Source organism: Ictalurus furcatus, chromosome 24, assembly GCF_023375685.1.
Source record: "Ictalurus furcatus strain D&B chromosome 24, Billie_1.0, whole genome shotgun sequence".
Taxonomy (NCBI): domain Eukaryota; kingdom Metazoa; phylum Chordata; class Actinopteri; order Siluriformes; family Ictaluridae; genus Ictalurus; species Ictalurus furcatus.
The window spans coordinates 6,524,976-6,547,511 of record NC_071278.1 but is presented as its reverse complement, the minus strand read 5'-3'; the positions used below and the strand labels follow the sequence as shown (position 1 = coordinate 6,547,511).

At 37.9% G+C, this 22,536-nt stretch overlaps 2 protein-coding genes across 3 annotated transcripts in view; both read right to left on the bottom strand.

The window, feature by feature from the left end:
- The window catches only part of LOC128600264 (homeobox protein Hox-A3a-like), a 45,766-nt gene that overhangs the window by 17,910 nt on the left and 5,320 nt on the right, over positions 1-22,536 (bottom strand). Inside the window, exons 2-3 of one of the 2 annotated variants that reach the window (XM_053612610.1) lie at positions 12,158-12,264; positions 10,047-10,146 (exon numbers count right to left, since the gene is read on the bottom strand). The gene's annotated coding sequence lies outside the window, so the exon portion shown is untranslated. The remainder of the gene's footprint in view (positions 1-10,046; positions 10,147-12,157; positions 12,265-22,536) is intronic. The other variant, XM_053612608.1, reaches the window with a different exon arrangement.
- Positions 746-2,485, bottom strand: hoxa4a (homeobox A4a). Its single transcript, XM_053612615.1, has 2 exons — positions 1,738-2,485; positions 746-1,279 (listed from the first exon to the last, which is right to left on the bottom strand). The coding sequence occupies exons 1-2, from the start codon at positions 2,144-2,146 to the stop codon at positions 954-956; spliced, it is 735 nt and encodes a 244-aa protein (XP_053468590.1). The 5' UTR covers positions 2,147-2,485; the 3' UTR covers positions 746-953.

The window sequence follows — 22,536 nt, the reverse complement described above, 5'->3', positions numbered from 1 at the left end:
TTAATTATATTTAATTGAGTATAAAACTCAGTAGCTCCATGAAAGTCTGCGGAGAATACAACTGAAATGGCAAGTGAATAAAGTGTTATTTCTTAGTTCTATCAACATTACTTGCTCAGAGATGACGCACAAAAATATATGTAGTTGCCTGTGATTTATGGCTGTAGTTAAACAAGCATTTATTGTGGTGGAATACCTGTTAGACACAATGGACTCTTCCATGTGACATTTTGATCAACTGTATTTTAAAGCATTCTGAAGTAACGTTTAAGAGTAATGTTTTATACATTATAGCATTTTAGACACAAAGGGCTCTTTAAGCAGCATTGGATTGAGTCTGTCTGATCTATATATATATATATATATATATATATACAAATTACTGACAATAGTCGCGTTTATTATTTCCACGATACAAGTACTTCAAATGCTACTGCATTGCACTGGTGTACAAATAACTAAGTACACTAAGTATTCACAGCTTGAATGACATGAAACACACCACACACAACTACATGGAACTAACAAAGACCAAGTTTACGGATTCTTTTTAGAATGATTAGTCCTACATTTGTGCTTTAATTCATTTGTACACGCATCACAGCCCATGTCCACGAAGAGAACTCCGGTCCAAATGTAAGATTCACTCTTCCTATTCGTAATGACGGACATGGTCTAATATCGACAGCAAGAATGTCATGTTAAACTCTCTCATTATTCCAGAAAAGAACAACAACAACAAAAAAGAAGCAAAGTGATCTACCCGTTAGATGGGTGGATTCTCCAGTTCAAAACGTCTGAGTAAAGACAGGTGACAAATAGATTAATTTGAATGGGAGAGGCAGACTGAAGCACCCCCTCCTTCGATGTTAAATAGAAATTAACACTGTGAAGTTAGTCCGAATACTGCTTTGTATTCTCTCGTCTTGCTCAGTTCTAATGTTCTTCCACCATTATAGACTTAATGAACATGGAGTGGGAAGTAACGTCTGCTGCTGCTGGCCCGCGTCCGCTTTCACTTGGTGGCTGGATGAAGAAGAGCTGCTAGAACGGATCTTTGTATTGGGTAGTTTGTGGTCTTTCTTCCACTTCATGCGACGGTTCTGGAACCAGATTTTTACCTGTCGCTCTGACAGACACATGGTATGCGCTATCTCCACACGACGACGGCGGGTCAGGTACCTGTTAAAGTGAAATTCCTTCTCAAGCTCAAGAGCTTGCTGGCGAGTGTAGGCGGTGCGAGACCTCTTAGGCACTCCTCCAGAGTAGTTCGCGGTCACTAAACAAATAAATAAACAAAAAGATATCATGGATACACATGGTATTGGTGGATGACCATGAACACCAAGCAGCAACTAAATCTTGAAAAACAGTAGCCTGTAGGTGTGTTTTATATGGTTGGATTCGATTATGTGTTTCAGTTTCAACCAGCCCTGATGTGTCTAGTTTGGGGCAGTTATATGTGATCCAACATGCCCAAAGGTATAATTATTAACGAAAACCACGTATAAACGACGGGGCGTCTTTAAGACAGCATGAAACAGAAGCAGATGGCAGGGTAGAAACAAAACAGATAATAAAATTTACGAGGGCTCCTAATTACCTAGACAACTCGTCCGGGGTAGTAAATCGTCCAGATAAGGGTCAAACATGTTACTTAACAGGTTCATTTCATGTGTTCCGACGAACACCTTCAAATTGATTACCGGTGTTTTATTGACCTTTACATATACTTACACGAATTAACGTGGACTTTTTTCATCCAAGGATAGACTACCGGCTCTTTTCCCTTCTGCGGGTCAGAGTGAGCTTCAGTGACGAGGCTACAATCCTTGTTCGCGGTCGTTGTGCAGCCCTCGGTACCCAGGTGGGGCCCATGATTTTGTGGAACAGACCGAGGTTGTATGTGAAGCCGATCGTTGAAATCGGCGAGGACGTTGGTTGAGGTGTTCCCGTAATCATAGCTCGGGTCTTGGTAGTTTGATCGCGGGTATGTTGCCCCTTCGTGATGGGAGAAGCCTGATTCTTTCGGTCGCTCGTAGTAGTCTGAAGAGACGGAGATGTAGCCGTTGTCTTCGTATTCTTCGCAGGGCGGGAAAGATGGCTCGATGTAATTCGAATTGATCAAGTATGAACTCATGGTCATTAATTTGTGATGTGCAACAATTCTATTTTTATCGCACTGTCTTTTTCCAGATCTCTTCAAAAACCCACCTACTCCCTCTGTCAAATGTACGAAGTTGTCCAGTCACGTGGAAAAAAAGACCAATCAAAATCTTCCGTGGGTGCCGGGTAAACAAGCACCAATAGCAGGCTAAGAACGCGCACAACGACAATTTGACGGACTAGCCACGCGTCTCTGTTTCTTTGAAAACGTACCAAAAATATTCAGTCTAAAAATGTTACCAATAAATAGATGATTAGGAGTTCGTTGAAATAAATATGCACACGGAGAAGATCAACCTACTGTTTGAAATAGGTTGTACAAGAGGATAAATAAGAATAAGTATACAGTCCTTAGTTTCTCCTTAGAAATTAATAATAGGCTGATCAGATTTATGTAGACGCATTCATTCAGTTAATAAAAGGAGCAGAAATTCTGTTATAGTACCGTGCAGACTCTCATATAAAATCTTGGCATCAATTAACAAAACGAACCGAAGAAAATGTGTTTATCAGAATTTACATAAGCATTCACCTGCAGTTTAGGGTGCTTCAAGGTTTATTTAAAGGTCCATTGAATAAATAAGAGCTCATCTGGTTGTACTTGGAACTCCTTCTGACAGGGAAACACGTGTTCTACATAGACCATTTAACGGTTACCCCCATATGGACCAACGAAGAACCTCAAGGGTTCTAATTTCCTAGTCTCTGCATAATAATCCGCATGTGATGACAAACAGTTAGTTATTTACAGCAGAGGTTCTCAAACCTTGGACTACTTTCACCAGAAAATAAATTCGGGACCATCAGTACAGATTTATGAACATAATCCTAATTGAATATTAACATATTTAGTACAAATACAAATATTATACAAATATTAAAATATTCATAATTAAATATTTCGCAGATTATTTAATCGAGTACAATAATAGTCTGGCTATTGGAGCTTCTTTTTATTTAATTCTAGGTCCAAGATGACATTATTTATAGGCGACTATATGAGTTACTGAGGTTTGATTTAAGAACACAATAATACATTGAACGCCACTGTAAGAACCACTGGTTTACAGTAATACTCTTTGACTCTATTTAGGTCATTTTTCAAACACAGTAACATGGTGCATGTTCCGCAGTAGAAAATCGAGAGAAATATGTCAAATAAGCAAGCACAGGCACAAGCCCCGAAAGGCCAGGCATTCGCGAATAATAGAGTTCAATGAAAGCAGAATTTGATTTGTGCATCAATTTCGCTGCATGCATTTACATCAGTTCTTATAATTTAGATTCGTGTGCTGGGCCTTTAATACAGCACATAAATAATTTGCGAGCATTACCTAACAACACCAAAGCTTAAATATAAATACATACAGCATCTGAAACAAACGCAAGTATCACCTCCATAATCAATGAAACAGCCTTGTAACTCAAAAATTATGGTTACATTTGTTAAAAACTTTATCAATTCTTTATATAGTGTTATATGAAATTCTATCTTTGAAGACAATGTTATCCTTATTTTCACTATTCCAAGGCCTTCGATTTATATTAAATTCATATTAAAACAGTTTAGATCATTGTAAAGAAATTCTTGTCAGTTGGAAGGAGAGTATGCCCAAATAAAAATTTTTAAAAAAAATAGTGCCTACCTTGGGACATAGTAGCATATCAAATATATAGATTACTCTCACATCCATTAGCATTTCACACTATACATTACCTTTCCTTAAAAAAGCATTTAGTTGAAATTGGCATTATTTGAAAACATTACAGGACAGATTAAGTTTTATGAATTATATTTTTTTGTTTGCTTGTGCTCCTGTTTGAAAGTTTGTTGTTTGCTTCATTATATCAATTCATTCTCTTTTCTGCTCCATTGATTTTCCTTAGGATAGGAAACCAGAGCTTCTCCAATTTAGTTTGTAGTCACAACACACTTTGTTATAAATGGAAATATTGCCTACCTTTCCCTTTCTACAGGTATCTCGCCAATTTCCGACACTTTCCCATTGTCAGGTAATCTATAACTGACCTGGGCTGAGTCTCCCATCGCAAAGCATCGCGAGGTTATCTTGACTGGTAGAGAGAGATTGTGTGTGCTTAATGTGATGCCCGCTCTACCATTTAACGACGATCTTCGTGATACTGAACCCTGATACTCTTATAAAGTTTGCTTTAATAATCCACGTGCGATGAATTTTAGCGAAAACTCAGCGTGGGCGATCCCTGGACCCCACTGTGTGCAGCACTCAGAAGTCAGAAGTGTTAGGCTAATCACCACCAACTTTGCCTGACCCCTCAGTGACCCAGTTTCCATTTCGTCTCTGATTAATCTTTCTCACTGACAGTCTTTGTTAAATAACATGGCGTGCTCTCTGAAATTTTCATATTAGTTAGACGCAGTGACCTAGCTTTCAACCCGCCCTTAGACCAACTTCTCCCGTGGAGATACAACCCAATAGAACCATCTCAGGAGGTATTCAATATCAGAACTCAACAGAATGCCAAAATCAAGATCATAAAAATTACAATGCTATGCTACAATATATATATATACATATATTAAATTGCTTTTAAAGCTCAGAGAAATAAAATAAACACAGCAAGATGGAAGTTATGAGGTAAATTTATGTTGACCTTAAAATCAATTCTTGTGCGAGTTGCTTTTAGAGATACAACATTTTAATATCGGTACCTTGCTGAATAAAGAGAGTGTAAAATGCTACATTGTGTTCACTAAATAAACAGTGGTTTACATATATTAACTCTATCTATCTATCTATCTATTATTGCTTTCTAGTTATTAGGAATATTTTAACAAGTTTTATACCTAGAAGTTTAACAAGCTAAATCGGGGTCAGTGCAGGGGACTTGGCAGTGTTCTCAGTTGGAGCTATTTAAATGTTTATTCCCCAAAGAAGTTAACAGTTAACAGTTTTCTGTCGGTGTCTGATTTCACTGACTTCATTTGTGTAAGTATTTACAATTTACTCAGCGTTTCTTTTCCATATTCAAAATCTAGCTAACACTGACTGCGCAAGTTAATGTTTTTAGGTCAGTCATTACTTTTGATAAGTAGCTAATATTTTGCATGAGATTATTTTTCATCAATGAAAATTTCATCAACCTTTCATTAATGTAAGGTTCACGGGTTAATGGCTAGCCTTAACAATGTGAACTCCTCTAGTGCAGCAACGTGGTTTTCTTTTAATTATCGTTACTGTTTTGCCCCTTTATTGGTTTTGTTCGTTTAGTACCTCATTTTTTTTATAACGCAAGCTAGCAGTCAGGCTAACTAGATGGCTGCTCGGGCATGCAAGTCATCATCCAAATTCAATAACAGTGCACGTGTAATAGCATATATGCAATTTCGTGTACAACAAAGTACAATAGCTGATAAATACAGAGTCTGTGTGGGATTTCATTTTCAATGATGTGTGATTCACTGGTGTGATTCTGCCATACTGAACAAATAATAACAATTCTTTTTATTTATTTATTTATTTATTTACTTACTTACTTACTTACTTATTTATTGCGATTTATTGATTACGATTGCACTTTCTCATCCTCGTGCTCCAATTCCGCACCTTTGCAGTCCTGTTTGCATGTTACAAGAAAAGTCTTTTAATCAAACACTATGTGAGGGACTTTTTGTTGTTTTGGAGGAAATGACAGACTCAGTTTAACAATTGCTAACACAACGCACGTTTGTAAAGATTTCAGGCATGCGTTAGACTTTCCCTAACCATTGGTGCTATGATCTCCACATTTTCAACACTACCGCCTCAAGGTTAAACCGATTTAAACCGCCATTTCCTCAAAAACAAACAAAAAAACAAAACAAAAAAAAAGGTCTACCTTGTTGACAGTAAAAATCCAAACGGAAGAAGGATTGCAGAGTCATTTTCTTTTTTGGGTATGAGAAAGTGCGGTCGCAAATTGGAGGATTGCTATCACTTCAGTTTGACAGAATCAGGCCAGTTTACGCTCTGAAAATGAAAATAGATTTTGGCAGGATTGGTACATTGTTGTTCATGAAAATGCAATTGAAATACATGTCCTGCAATTACATTATTCACACACAAGAAATATAATTGAAAATGCACCTTTGAAATACTACTTTCTTATCAGCATTAGAATTTGATTAAAGTGTGGAATATGCTGCCATATGGCCCAATAAAAACATACAAACCAAAAAAAAACCTCATCTATATTATCAGTATACAATGTAAGTATTCTGAAATTGCACCAAAATTCTTGCAAATTCCCACCCACCAGCCAGCTCTCCCTGAGAGGGTGAATATTCATGCTGCACTTCATTTCTGGACTAATTGGTGTAGTAAATTTAACATGATTAAATATGCAGCTAGTATATAAACCATTAATTTGAACAGCAATAATGTTGCGTTGAGAGTGAGAGAATTATGCAGACCTTAAAATATGATAGTTTGTGAATATTAGAAATTATGAGGTTTAATATTCAGTTGTGGGTAGATGTGGTGTAGAATCAAATGTTCATTTTGCTTACGTTTTTGTTCAGCTAAATAGATTTTTTTGTATATATAATTTACAGAGCAATGAAATTCTCAGTGCTGTATTTAGATACAACAACGCATTAATGGTAAGAGCTCTATTCTATTGTTTGTATTAATATGAAATCGTATTGATTTTTTTTTATCAGCCTCAGAACTAAAGACAAATCCTTTACATAAAGGTTAAAACACTGCTAGCCGTCCCTGAGGCGGTCTGCTGGGTTTTATTTGAATGCACATCATTAAGGACACCGGCTCCACATGGTAAACCCCCTCACCACTGCTGATGCATAATTATCATCATCTCTCGACTCATATTTTTTGTTTTATTTAATTAATCAACTACAGACTGACCTAATACCATTTTTCTTTCCGTAAAGAGTTCATTAAAACGCAGAACAACGATCAAAACAAAACAGTTGTGTGACTATCTACAGTACAGTCTTACCGGAGCCTTTCTTTGATGGTGTCGCAAACAGAAATGAATGTTCTACTTGGCTACATGATGGGGTTTAGGTGGAGTACAGCGTTACGAAAAAAAAAAGCCTTCTGAGAAAAGTCTGACCCTGTGCACTGAAATGGAGGGGGCATCTTTTTTTGTTTGTTTGTCTGTGTTCATCATTCACAATTCAGTAACCTCACTAAGTAAAACCCCGACATTCAGTCTAGTGCTGAGAACGAGAGGTAGGAGACTCTTCAGGTTGCTAACACTAGTCTTTGAGTTGTTATAAATGAAAGCTACTTTTTTCATCTCTGCGATGCATTTACTGTCTTTACAGATGAACTTTGTTCTTTAAACGTCTGATGCAACGTAAATGAATGAACAAATCACAGTCCGTAATAAAGGATAATACGTTCATGATTTTCTGCTCATTTTGCTCTCTTGCTAGGGCCATAATATATTATTTTATAATGTTTATTATTTATTTATTAGTAGACAACGGTTTATTATTGTGGAAATCTCTTCATTAATGTTATTTTTGGTGCGCGATCATTTTGGGGGGAAATTTCCTGTGCCTACATCAGTATCCTGTAGCTAAATTACATTCCTTTTTTCTAAGACCGGCAAACGTATTTATTTTCGTGCTTTATTATTTCTAAATATTAAGATAGTGATAAAAATGTTATTTTTTTCCCACCAAACGAGCTATTGTAGCCTACCAGAATCACTGTATCACACATATATCTTTAATGTAACTTGCTTGTGTGAAAAAATTGGTGTGTAGCCTTCATGAAAGTATACACATGGTGTAAGAGTTCTTTTTTTAAGCACAGCTGTTAAAATGAACAGCTGCTTCAGATTTGACACATGCAGGTAAATCCGATGTCAAGGAGCAAAACACGGTATAGTTACGGTTAAATTATGTTTGATGCACTGGTACTACTATTTCATACTTTGTTATTATAATCAAATAATGACAGTAAGAGAGTTGATAGTTTTAACTGAACATAAGGTTTATTATAAAGGTTTGGTTTTATAGCTATTGCAATACCAGTGCCACTCGAAATCAAGGAAGAAGATATCAAAATATAGCATTAATGAAGATACTTCCACAAAAAAACGAATAAACAGTTATCTACCGATAAATATAAAATATTACGACCGTATCCAGATAACTCTAGCACCAAAGAACAACAAAAACAGAAAATGACGAAAGCGCTATCCTTTATTATGGACTGTGATTTGTTCATTCATTTGCCGTTTTTTCCTCCAGAATTTTGAAGCACAAGGTTCTTGCTCAAAGCTAGTCCTAGTATATGCGTTTGCCTTTTGTGTCGAAGAGCTGAAGCTAATGTGTTTTCACTGATAACAATAGGATCACATCAAAATACTGAAGCCAAAGATGGCCTAAGGTATATGCAGTAGACCTCGTGCTTCAGTATTTAACGTTTTGGGACATTCAGACACGCACACACACACACACACACACACACACACACACACGTGTGCGAGGGGTCACTGTACTAGTATACTATAATGTGCTGGTATAATGTGCTAGTTACCAGAATTAACCAAATCATAGAAAATATTTTAGAATAATTTTGTTCCATCTTTCCAGTCCCGTTTTTTCAGAATCCTGACGCTATTCTGGCCGCTTGTGGTGGCTCAACAGACTCTTTATGTTGTATTTTAATTTGTCAGTTAATTTGTAATTTCATTTTATCGAGGTAAGCTTTCTTTTTTTTAGCTTTGTTTCTTCCTTATTGAGCCAGGGGCGCACAATGAGAGTGACACTGAACTTGGCCAAAAGCTCTGCTGGTAGTTTACGGCTTGTGCGCATTTATCTTCCTGCCACTGGTGACCTCGTGATGAACCAAGAACAAGTGAGAGGACATTGTCCCCTCCAATCTCTCTTCTGTCTAGTTCTGTGTCATATTGTCTTTCACTCGTCCCCACATCTCTACGTAACCCCCCACCTCCAAAGATAAAACCTCGTTCAATGGAAAAATAGATGAGAGCCTCAAGTGAGACAAATTCATTTAGTCGTTTCCTAATGAATATGGAGTTGCACATTTCTACAACTTAGCTATACTGAATATTATTGATTTCAGGTTTTGTTTGAATAATCTGGCATGCGCAACCTTTTTAGAGCTCTATGAGATCTTCGTTAATAAGCACAACAGTGCTGAAACAAAACCACTGAAAAGGCGTAAATCTTTCAATCCCTCAGTGGACTGCGAAAATTTATTTCCGTTTCAGAATGAAACTACTGATTAGTAGAAGGCATCATGTGTCCCATCGGTGTACGGAGAGAAGGCGTATTAAAAAATTCCCAAACTGTAAAGGTTATAGCCAACAAGCCAAACAGCAGCAGGTAACTTTTATGAGTGATCCAAGAATACTTGGATATTTTCATCCATTTCAATTTCATGTAGCACAAACCGTGAAGGTGGAAACCAGAAAACATGATCAGTGATGTGAAAAGCGAAGATCAACACGGTTTTTAACGGATGATAATCTGCACACCTTTTATAGTTTTAATGTTAAATACATGGGGGTAGAATTTATTTTCAAAGTGTTTCGCTTTCAACGTGAAGACAGACAAGAAATGTACTGTATCATTATGTATTTGTACACACAGTATTTATCATGATGCTAAAGTCTTATGGACAGCCTGGAGCTCATTTCTGTTCTCAGAAAAAGATCATCTCATATGAACGTATATGAAAACAAAATTCGTGAGAAGAGTGTGTTGTGGGTGTAGACTAATTATAAGCAGTTGACTGAATGCAAATGCAAATCGGTTATCGGACTTTACTTTGACGGAAGGGACAGACAGTATAGTTAGTTACTTTAAAGACGGAAACAATCATATTAAACAAATTTCAAACGAACAACAAACTCACCATGATTGGATGCCCAGCGAACCCAGTCGGTGAATTCCCAGTTCATAGTGACTTGCTGGATAAAGCAGTGATGGCAGCACTGAAGGGACTCCACTACCCTCTACAAGAAGAGTTAAAAAGAAATCCAGTCAGTGCAGTTAAATGCTATATACTGTCAACTCCCCAAAACCATAAACCCACTTTAATGGCCACCACGTGACTCTTTTATGGGCAGTGAGTTTGTGCGGCCTGGATCACTGTAGGAACTAATTTATGGAGTATGGCCTCATTCATTTCTTGGACCAGTCCCATGAAACAATAGCAAAAGGTCTAAAAAAGAACCTTTTTTTCTCAAAAGGAGACATAAATAGGAGCCATTGAGATAGGAATGGGACCAAACCAGTCCCGTAGAAAGTGTAGTGCTCTAACCTGTTGAATTTAACATAAGTATTTATGTAATTTTAATGATTGACCTAATCACTGTTACTGTTAATTACAAATAACTATTATTATTATTATTATTATTATTATTATTATTATTGTTGTTGTTGTTGTTGTTGCATGAAGAAGTTAAGTATTCTTGAATGATTAAATAAAAATCGACACAATGTAATTAGGAATTGCATTTTTTTTTATTGGCTTAAAGAAAAATCACTAAAATTCAGAGCGACATTGTTTTAATATAGGCTGAATTTCCAGCTATGGTTCAAATGTTAATAAATAAGTCAAGAGATGGAAAAAATAATTATTATTATCCTGGTGTATTATATAAAAATATCATGCACATATCCTTATGCTGACCAATTTTCAGGGGCATTTTTACAACATATTGCTGTACAACAACAGTTTATTATTGTGGTGTACAAAAATGTCTCAAACCAGACAACAAATTTGATGAAAATATAAAAATAGGACGTATTCAACCTGAGAGCCATATTGTTTCATTTGCCGTGACTTGAATGACGTTTTCGCGGCTGGGGTGCCTCAGTCATTCTCTGTGAACTCAGCTTCTCTTCCTTCATGTTGTAACACGTTTTAGGAAGAACCTCAAAACTCAGAACCACCGCACTACTGCCTCTGGGCGTGGAGTTAGTGGAAGTCGATAATTAATTTATTAGGGTGCACTGAGTGGGAGACGTGTCTAAAGATGAGCACGCTAGAAGAACTTGAGTTATCGGTTATCGGTTATTAAGTAGGGTTATCGGTAGGCGACTGGGGAGCAACATAACCGTCTGATTGTACTGGGCATCGACAAGCGTCACCGTGGAGCTTTGACTGTAGCTCTCATCTCCTCCTTTACTTTAGGATAGCTGGGCATCCTAATAAAATTAACATAACATAAAATAAACATTGGGTGACAGCGATTGTTTTATATTTAGACTGCTCGCTACTGTTGTTATCGCCTCAGCGAGAACAATACCCTGCTTGACTTTGAATTTGAGTCTCTTGGTGGTTTTGTGGGTGCATGTCGCCCTTGCACAATTTATTAATCATTTTGGGGGGGAAATACCCTGAGACGCAGGGTTAACGCTCTCTCATGTAGGCTGCCAAATACGGGGAGAAAGTGTTTTGTTGACCAGTCGTAAATCCTAATGGGTGATTGGATGAAGTAGCACGCAAGCCTGTTACATTTCAGTAAGCGTGCGCCACCCTTTGCTCAAACGAAGAAATAGCAGAGTCCAAGCTGTGGCAGGGTCATGCCAAGGTTAATGACATTGCGGTAGAAAATGATTGCTCCTGAAATGCTGAACAATTTAATGATCTCCCCATAAAAAAAGAAAATTGAAATATTAAATGCATCCGGGATATTTTCAAGGTTTATTATGGAGTAGGAGTACTACTAGCCATAAATATATCTGACGTATAGCCTCTAGACTCTAGAGTAACCCGTGCAATTTTATTATATTAAATTATATTTATTATGCTTTAATGAACTTTCTCTGGTAATTAGTATTTCATTTACACTTACATTATTTATTTAATTATTATTTTAATAATACATTATTATTTCATTCAGTTCATAATATTGATCATAATACATATAATAATCAGCTTTCTCTCTGCTGTTCTTAATTGTCTCTGATTGCTGCACAGCACATGTGATAGTCAAGCGACAGGGCAAGAAACCTTACTGCATTTAGAAGACTGTGGGCAGAGGAGGTCCATGGATGAGGAAAGTGTCTGTGGCTAAGGTTGGAAAAGAAGTCAGGGTCTGGAAGGGATGATAGGATGCAGGAAGCTACAGAGGGAGACAAATATTGATAGCTGATATACAGTCCCCTCTGAAAGTATTGGAACAGCAAAGCCAATTCTATTATTTTTGCTGTACACTGAAGATATTTGGGTTTGAGATGAAAAGATGAATATGAGACGACAGATCAGAATTACAGCTTTCATTTCCTGATTTTTACATCTAGATGTGTCACATAACTTAGAACATGGCACGTTTTGTTCATTTATCAAGTGATCACAAATACCGGAACATATGACGAACAGGTATTTCTTGCACAAGTGTGTCCTGTTAGATTGATTGTTTAAATAATTAATATCTCTGACTGTCTACTCTTGGGTCGAGCCCTGGGTTTCGCCTGTGAAGACTGCTGTCAGAGAACAGTTGAGGATGAAAGTGCAGGTACTCAATTGTTTTATTTAACGAGGTAAACAGGACAAATGCTAAATCCAAAATCGTGGTCAAAAAACAAGCAAAGGTCAGATGATGAACAAGCAGCATGAACAAGGGCAGGCAGGATCAGGTCAGAACCTGAAAAACAATCAACGAATCAAACAGCTTGGTATAGACTGGTACAAGAGACACAGAACGTATTCTTCACAATGACTGTGAAAACAGAGAGCGTCTATTTATACTGTGAAAGTGGTGGTGATTGTGATTGAGTATAGGTGTGTGTGATCAGTAATCTGCTAAGTGTGACTGTGAGAGGGTCTGCGTGTTGTAGTTCTAGGCGGCTATGTTTGCGGGCCGTGCAGAGTTCTGGGAAGTGTAGGTAGATGCAGATTCTGGTGTCAGCATGACAACCGCATTTGTTGTTAAAAAGGATAAGCCAACATGAAGACCAGAGATATGTCTATGGGAGAAAAGCAAGTCATTTTGAAACTGAGAAAAGAGGGGAAATCAATCAGAGGCACTGGACAAGCATTGTGCTCAAGTGTAATGGCCAACTAGTGACGTATGATAAAAATCCCAGTAAACTAAGGACACCAGCAGCTATGGGACATCTGTAAATAAAGCAAAACAATGGGAAAAATCAGAGGCTCTACCATATTCGTTATTTATACAGTGTCACAGAGAAATTACGTTCCTGTGGAGGCAGCTGCTTACTGAACAATCATGTATATGGTGTATATGCCACTCACACAGTACATCTAAGCTTGAAAGTATTTTGTGTATTCAACATCTGTCTCTCAATAAATGGCTTTCCAGTGTCAGTGCAAATTTGATATTTGATCTTAGCAGAAGTTTAAAAAAATAATAATAAAAAAATTAATAAAAATTTTTAAATACCCAAAAGAGACTATTTGAGAGCAGATATATCGAGTCCACACCACAAGATGCAAATCACTCATCAGCAGTAAGAATCGGAAAACCAGAAATACAGAGATGAGCCACAGAAGTTGTGGAACCAAGATTAACTGCTACCAAAGTGATGGAAACACCAAAGTGTCGAGAAAGAAAGGATCTGCTCATGATCCAAAATAGTGTCATGGCTTGGGCTTGCATGGCTGCTTCTGTAACTAATCTTTATTGATGATGGAACTCATGATGGTAGCAGCAGAATGAATTCAGAAGTCTAAAGAAACAATCTGTCTACAAATTTACAGAGACATGCATACAATCTAATCGGGAGGAACTTCATCATGCAGCAAGACAACGATCCAAAACACACTGCCACCTCAACAAAGGACTTCATCAGGGGGGGAAAGTGGAAGGTTTTCCTGGAGAGGAGACTGAAGGGAAACAAACAAAACAAACAACAACTGAAAGAGGCTGCAGTAAAAGCATGGAAAAGCTTCACAAAAGACGAAACCAACAGTTTGGTGTCAGTGAGTCACAGGCTTTATGCAGTTATTGCAAGCAAGGGATATGCAACCAAATATTAAGTGTTGTTTATGTTCATTTACTTTTAGCCTGATCTGTTCCAATACTTTTGCTTACCTAAAATTTGTGTGGTCTTCCAACAAAGGTGCCATGTTCTAAGTTGTCTAACACATCTAGATGTAAATATCAGGAAATGAGAGCTGAAATTCCGATCTCATTTCATCTTTTGATCTCAAACCCAAATGTTTTCAGTGTATACCAAAAACTATAGAATTGGCCTTGCTGTTCCAATACTTTTGGATTGAAGCTCTTGGAACAGCAATTGCAATTCTTTCCATCAGCATGTGATATCTCCAGAGCAACTGGTTGAATGTTCATAGGCTTTATTTAGAATTATAACTTTAACCAGCAGATAACCTGATTAGATTTTGGAATCCATCCAAAAAGAAGGGTCAAAGTCACAGCAACGTCAAACATCTAATTTTTTTTTTCTATATCATGCTTCCTGTTTGAAGTATATTTTAAGCAAGATTTGAGGCATACACATGTGTAACCGGAAGGACTAGACTTGTTTTTGATGGAGGCATCCCTGTCCACACTGTTGGCATCAAGTTCTTCTTGTTAGTGGTGCCTTAGGGGTTCTACAAATCACTTTACACTGTTTCTCATTCACCCATTGACACACAATCACACACCTTGCCATGCAAGGCGCTAGCCTGACATTTGGAGCAACTTGGGATTCAGTGTCTTGTCCAAGGAAACTTCAGCATGTGGAGATGTGGAATCGAACCACCAACTCCATGATTAGTGGACAACCCGCTCTGCAACCTGAGCCACAGCTGCCCCAAATAATACATGATAAGCCCCACTCTTCTGGGAAGGCTTTCCACTAGATTTCGGGGCATGGCTGTGGGGATTTGTGTTCATTCAGCTACAGGAGCATTAGTGAGGTTGATGATCAGCATTAATGAGGTCAGTGATGATGGGTGAGGAGTCTCCAGTTCCAGTTCATCCCAAAGGTGTTCAGTGGGGTTGAGGTCAGGGTTCTGTGCAGGACACTCAAGTTCTTCTACCTTCTTCCAACCTTCACACACCATGTCTTCATAAAGTTCGCACTCTTTGTGCACTTTGTGTCAGGCTGGAACAAGTTTAGGCCTCTTAGTTCTTAGGGAAATTGTTATTCTACAGCATACAGAGACCTTCTATACAACTGTGTTTGGGGAAGAACCACATATGGGTGTGATGGTCAGGTGTCCACAAACCTATATTCTACCATGCAAAGGCAAAGGGAATATAGTAATCCGATACTTAAGAAATGTGCATGCTTAAAGCAAGATAAGAAAGGAAATGCTTTTAGCAGAAAAGTAAACTTAGCAAAGTAACAATTTATTTGACAAATTAGAATGCTTTTTATACATTGTTCTGTAAAAGTTCACAAAAAAATATGTGTAACTAACATATGTTGCAATATAACCACAAAACAATTACACAATTAAACAAGACAAATGCTACATTGCATGAAGACCTAAAATGGATGACAGAAATAACAGAACATTAGCATGTAATTGTGTCTAACTGAGTCTATTTTTTTCCTTTTTTTTTAAATTTCAGCTCAAACAAACAATCTCCAGTTTCATTTCTACTGAACATTTATACTGAACATTTCTGCTGAACATTTCTACTGGACATTTCTTCTGAACATTTCTGCTGAACATTTGTACTGAACATTTCTTCTGAACATTTCTACTGAACATATCTGCTGAACATTTCTGCTGAACATTTCTGCTGAACATTTCTTTTTTTCTTTTTCCTTTTCCCAAATATTTCATTAAGAAAAAACAAACCGAGTAACACACAGCAGTAATCATTCACAGTTTTTTTTTCTAACAAAGGAAAACAAAGGGAACTAACAAAGGAAAACAAAATTAAAAGTACAAACACCGAAAACAAACCCATGGCTATCATGGCTATCCAATAACTACCACTGCTTATATAGATATTGTAAAACCCAACAACAGGCAAAAAAATTTAAGTGGGAAGTGTCTGTGACTCCATAAAATATACAACAAAGGGATGCCATTTCTAAAAAATAAAAAAAAAACTTGTCCGTACAACATCCCTTATCGTATACCTTATTTTCTCAAGTTTTAGAAAAAACATCACGTCCTTTAGCCACTGGGAGATAGATGGATATTTAGCAGACTTCCAATGCAACAGTAGGGAACGTCTTGCTATAAGGGATGTGAAAGCGATTACATCCTTTTGTATCGAGCTCAATGGAACTGAGGCATCAGAAATCCCAAATACAGCAATCAATGGGCAAGGCTTTAAATCTACTCTGAGAATAGTGGACATGATGGTAAAAAAAAACAGACCAAAAACCATGGAGATCAGGGCAGAAGAATGACAGGGAGAGCCATGGCATTGATCACACTTGTCCTCTACGTCCGGATACATTACAGAAAGTCTCGACTTGGACAGATGGACTCTGTGTAAAACTTTGAACAGGATAAGTCCAAGACGAGCACAAGAAGTGGTAGACTGTACCCTCCCTATAGCATATTAGAGTCTATTTTAATATTTTCCTGTTACATAAGTAAAAATGCTGGCTTAGTGGTTAGCATATTTGCCTCACACCTCCAGGGTTTGGGGTTTGAATGCTGCCTCTGCCCTGTGTGTGTGCAGAACTTGAATGTTCTCCCCGTGCTTTGGGGGTTTCCTCTGGGTACTCCAGATTCCTCCACCAGTCCAAAGACATGTGTTGTAGGCTGATTAGCATTTCCAAATTGTCCATAATGTGTGCATGATTGTACTCTGTGATGGGTTGGCACCAACCTTGGGTGCCCAACCGTTTTTAATGCATGAGCTACTTTTTCACTTGCCAGTCCACCGCAATTTAGCAAGGTACTCAGTTTACATCACAGAAAACCAAGAGACTCATGTTACAGTTAAGTAATATTGCAATTTTTAAAAAGAATTTCCTACCTTAGTGTGAACATTGGCACTGGGAAGCAGCTGGATGAAAGTCTCAGGCAAACTACAAGATGCTCATCTTTCATAGTAGACCTGTGCTTGCAAAAATAGCATTCGTTCAGTGTAATGTGCACTGTCAAGCTGCACTGCATCTTTGGCTGTACTGTAGGCTTCATGCCCAAATTGAGCACACAGTCTTCATTGTTATGTCCATTACATATTTCATGTTTAGAATTTTTCCACACAAAGCTTGTCAATTAATTATGCAATGATACTGAATGAAACACGGAAAACTTTCCACTTTATTGCACAATGCAATAAAGCCATAGGTGCCAACCATCATCAGGGCCCCATCGGTGGTAGGCTACTTAAAACAAGCTTCTAAAAACAAGAAGAAGAAAAATCAAGAACAAAAACACACACAAAAAAAACACACAGAAGTTCGATATTGTTCACATTAAAGCGTGAAAAAATATCCTTGCCCTGTGCTGGGCCCAGTTTACCGAATGGGCTACAAAGGCTGCAGCCCCGGTCCTCAGCCACTAGGGGGCCTCAGAGTCCTGAGCTATGAGTGGATTTTTTTTAACGCACTTTAATTACTTTTGACATATAAGGATGGGCGTAGATTTGGTTTGAACATTGGAGGGGTTGAAGTGTGAATGGGTATTCTTCCCGATATTTTTTTTAAAAAATTTTAAATAAATAAATAAATAAATTGGGAAAAAAATCAGCTTTGTTATGTCACCACCATCACTCCTGGAAACTACTAAAAAGATATATATATATATATATATATATATATATATATATATATATATATATATATATATAAAATTAAATATAAATGTAAATATTAAATATAAATCTTAAATGTAAATGTAAACGTATACCTTAAAGGGGTCATATGATACTTGTAAAGGTTTGTTGGGTATAACAGAATAGGTTAACATGCTTTAATGTTCAAAAAACACATAATTTTCCACATACTGTACATTATTGCAGTACCTCTATTCCCAGCCTGCTTGATATGCTCCAATTTGACCAATGCCCCTCCTTCCAAGAAAACCCAGAGTGTTCTAATTGACCAGCTGACCCGTTGTGTTGTGATTGGCCGAAAGCCTCACAAGTGTGTCGGAAAAGTAATGCCCCTTAGCTTTAGCTTTAGCTTTAGCCTCCAAGGCTTCTAAAGCAATTCTAAGCTCTTAAGCAACATGTTATGGGTTTTACCGTATCAGTTCAAGCCCGAGTCCGATTAAAAAAATGCGGATGATCAAGCAGAAGCAAATTTGCAAAAACGACTTGAGCAGAACGTTTCATAGTGGTAAGTTTTTATTTTTTTAACTCTCTTACCTTTCAGATATGATGTAAATTCCGACCCTTCCGGCAGGACTAACTATAATATGTACACAGTTTCTGTGTGTACATGGGTACTCATGTGTAAATATCTTTGGAAAGCTAGGATTCTTGTGATTTGATTGATATAAACCATTTCAAAATACAATCACAACAGCAGCTACAATCAAAGTCTGTGTCAGACCACCAGCATACAAACAAACATTTAAAAAAGTGGTAACTTAGCAAACTTATGCATAAAAATAATAAACTTTATTTTATAGAGCGCCTTTAAAAGCAGCTTTTCAAAGTGCTGGACATGCACAAACAGATACATTACACTCCCAAACAGAAGGAAAACATTAAAAATTATGTTATGACGCCTTTAAAGTTACAGAGATCACACTTCATTCCTGGTTCATTCTGATGTTTCATGTGACATTACATGAACTCTTGACCTGTACTACGCATGGCAAAACATGACTTGAGTTAGCCAAAGAGATGGACACACAGGCCTCAATTCTTCCTTCCTAATAGAAGATCGCACTGAGTTACAGACAGTGAAGTTCTGTGGCATCACAATGACAGCATTAAACCTAGCACTGCAGGACACCACCCAGTATTCCATCTTTGAGGACCTTTTGAAGGCTTCCCAGAGGAATGTCAAGCTCTGAAAGCTGTTAAGCCCATCCCTTCCTCCATTAGGCTCCTTACGTTCTCACCAGAATTTGATGAAACAGCTGCAGTTATTTGGGTGGGCGGACAAATCCAGGATGCCATAGACCTGAGCCCTACCATCTTACATCCATTCATTACTGAGTATACACTAAGTATCCCATTGCATGGCTCCTTATTACAGCAATATTACAGTATGCTGTTCCATCCAGGACTGAAATTTGTCTTTGCAGAGATGTGAAGAAAGTGCTGTATTTTCAGAGGAACAGAAGCTATACAATGCCATCAGCATTCAAATGTGGACTTCCACAAGTGGAGAGCCTATTTCTAGTGAAGAGGAGCAGGAGCAATGAGAAAAGGTGGGGTATAGTCTTTAAGTGCATGACCAACCACTGTGTCCACCTGGATCTTCTTTATAGCTTTTTATAGATGCCTTCAATGCCATGGGTCCTGCCCACCAAACACAATTATCAGAGCTAATAGTCTCTGCTGACCCCATAACACATAACTACCTGTTGATGGGGCAGCCCAATGCATCGCTGCCACAAGTAATTTACCCAGAGTCAGAGCTGTTGAGTCAGCGGAGATGGCGGTACAGACAGGTATGGGCCAATCAGTTCTGATGCTGTTTTATCAGGAATCACCTACCTGGCCTACAGACCTGAGGGAAGTGGATAAGTGACACCAACAACCTTACCTCCAGGAACACAGTGATGATTGTTAGTCATGTGAAGGCTACCTGTCCTGGAGTTGATGGTTATCATCTATGTTCAATAGTTGTCAAGGTCAAAGATAAGCAATATCACAATGGTCTGGCTCATCAGAATACCACCCATCCCCAATAATGACAGTCCTGCAGCCCAATCTACTACATCAAGGTCTTCCACAGCATAGCAAATGTAGGGATGGCTGTAGAATACAAAATAGACAAGGGTCCTTTCAGAGTGCTGGCACCCTCTGTCCATGCATTTATCATGCAGACAAACAGCCGATGGGAATTCAGACAGTGTACCTTAACCTTCTCCAACCTAGCCTTGAGACCAAAGTCAGTATACAGTTTTCTCTGTGATATTATTTGATGTCCATCCATCTTCTACAGCTTACTCCTTTTCAGGGTCACCTGGAGCCTAGGGAGCATCAGGCACAAGGCCAGGCCATCACATACACACTCACACAAACATTCATACACTACAGACACTTTAGACACACCAATCAGCCTACCTATCTTTGGACTGGGGCAGGAAACCGGAGTACCCCTGCAGCAGGGGAGTACATGCAAACTCCACACACATGGCCCCGGTGGGACTCGAACCCCAGACCCTGGAGGTTTGAGGCGAACATGCTTACTGGATAACCAACCCTTGTTATGGAAAATTAATTTCTTTAACGCTCTATACCTAATAATCTGGAAGTTAATTAATCATGATGAGTGAGTAATTTACTTTATGTTCATTAAATCTTTGTAGACAACACTGCACAGATCCAGTGGATAAGTCTACACAAACCTGAAATAAAAGACACACTAAGATAAATCATGTCAGATCTTTTCCCACCTTGTGAAATTGCAACGTATACAAATAAAGTGAAAAACAATCAGAAACCTTTTTATGGAAAAAAAAGGAAAAACAAAAAACTTACAATAACCAAGCTGCATAAGTGTGCACACCCTAAGCCAATACTTTGTTGAAGCACCTTTTTTTGTTGTTGTTGTTGAAATTTTATTTCACCACTCAGTCTTCTGGGTATCAGAGTGGCACATTTAGACTTGGCAAATTTTTCCCACTCTTTCTTGAAAAAACATTCTAGAAGGCATCTCCTGTGCACAGCCCACAGATTTTAGTTGGAGTTATGTCTTGGCTTGGGCTGGGTCATTCAAAAACATTTATCTTCTTTTGGTTAAGCCGTTCCTTTGCTGATTTGGATCTATGTTTTGGGTCATTGTCATGCTGCAAGGTGACATTCCTTTTCATTTTCAGTTTACTAGCAGACACCTGAAGGGTTTGTAGTAAAAATCGACTGTAATTTGTTCATTCATTCATGATTCCCTCCACCTTGATAAAAGCATCAGTTCTGGCTGAAGAAAAGCAGCCCTAAAGCATGATGTTGCCACCACCGTGCTTCACTGTGGGGATGGTGTTCTTTTAGTGAGGTGCTTTTTTGCACCAAACATACTTTTTCAAATTTCCCCATCAGACCAAAACGCATTTTGCCACATGTTTTGGGGTGATTAAGTTGGGCTTGGATGTTTTTTTATGAGAAAGGGCTTCTCTCTAGCTGCCCTACCCTGTAGCCCAGACATGTGATGAACATGATCGATTGTTGTCACATGCACAGTGTAATCAGTACTTGTCAGATATTCAGCTCCTTTAATGTTGCTGTAGGTCTCGTGGCAGCCCCCCCTGGTAAGATTTTGTCTTGTCTTTTTGTAAATTTTAGAGGGACGTCCTGTTCTTGGTGATGTCACTGTGATGCTCCAATTTCTCCACTTGTTGATGATAGCCTTCATGGTGTTCCATGGTACAGCTAATGTTTTAGAAATTTTTTTATACCTCTCTTGATCGATATCTTTCGACAGTGAGATCCCGTACATGCTTTGGAAGCTCTATGAGGACCATGGTTTCAGCAGTCAGATGAAACCAAGAAGATGTCAAGAAAATCCTACAGAAACAGCTTGGAGCAAGTCAGTCAGTTGACACGGTAATTGTACCACTTTACCTCTGATTGTGCATGCAGAGAAGGGAGGGAAGGCCGCAATGCCTGCCTGTGTTAAATATAACAACAATAATTATGTTATATTTAAATATTGAATAACAACAACAACACAAAACAATAATAATAATAATAATAATAATTAATATTATTATAATTATAATTATTATATGATGAATTATTATTCTTGTTGTGGTTGTTGTTAAGAATATGAATAGGAATATTCAATGCGAATGTTTAATGTTGTAATATTTAAATAAACATTAAATGTTCTCATTTAAACATAAATCATGAATGTTTATAAAATAAATCACAAAGGATATTTTCTGTACAAAACAAAGGCACAGCTAAAGTAAATGTGTCATTAAACAATAAAAAAAGATTAGAAGTTATTTTGTCTGGATTTGTTATCTGGACCCTAGCATGTGGAAAAGATGCTGAACGTTCAATAACAATATCCACAGGCATTGCTAACTATTCTGAGCGTTCCTAAATTAGGTATGCAAGAAATGAAAAGTAATATAACTATTCTGCACTACACAGATGCTGCACAAAGAGCAACAACCTTATAATTGTTCCATTACTCTACAGCACGTGACCAAAGGGTACGAGATACTGTATATCTGTCAGTTAAGCGTGGATTCCTACCTGACGTTCTTCCCTAAGGATAAACTTGACACCATCTACAACTGACCACGACTGAACCAGGTGTTCTTCGACGAATATGTCCGTATTTTAGCCAAATGTCCATTCTACAGCAATTAATTA

What these genes read in the sequence shown, in the direction of transcription:
- hoxa4a (XM_053612615.1), bottom strand. Translation starts at nt 2,146, where the DNA reads ATGACCATGAGTTCATACTTGATCAATTCGAATTACATCGAGCCATCT. An exon ending in AAAAGTCCACGTTAATTCGT is followed by an intron (nt 1,280 to 1,737) that starts GTAAGTATATGT and finishes TTATTTGTTTAG; the next exon opens with TGACCGCGAACTACTCTGGA.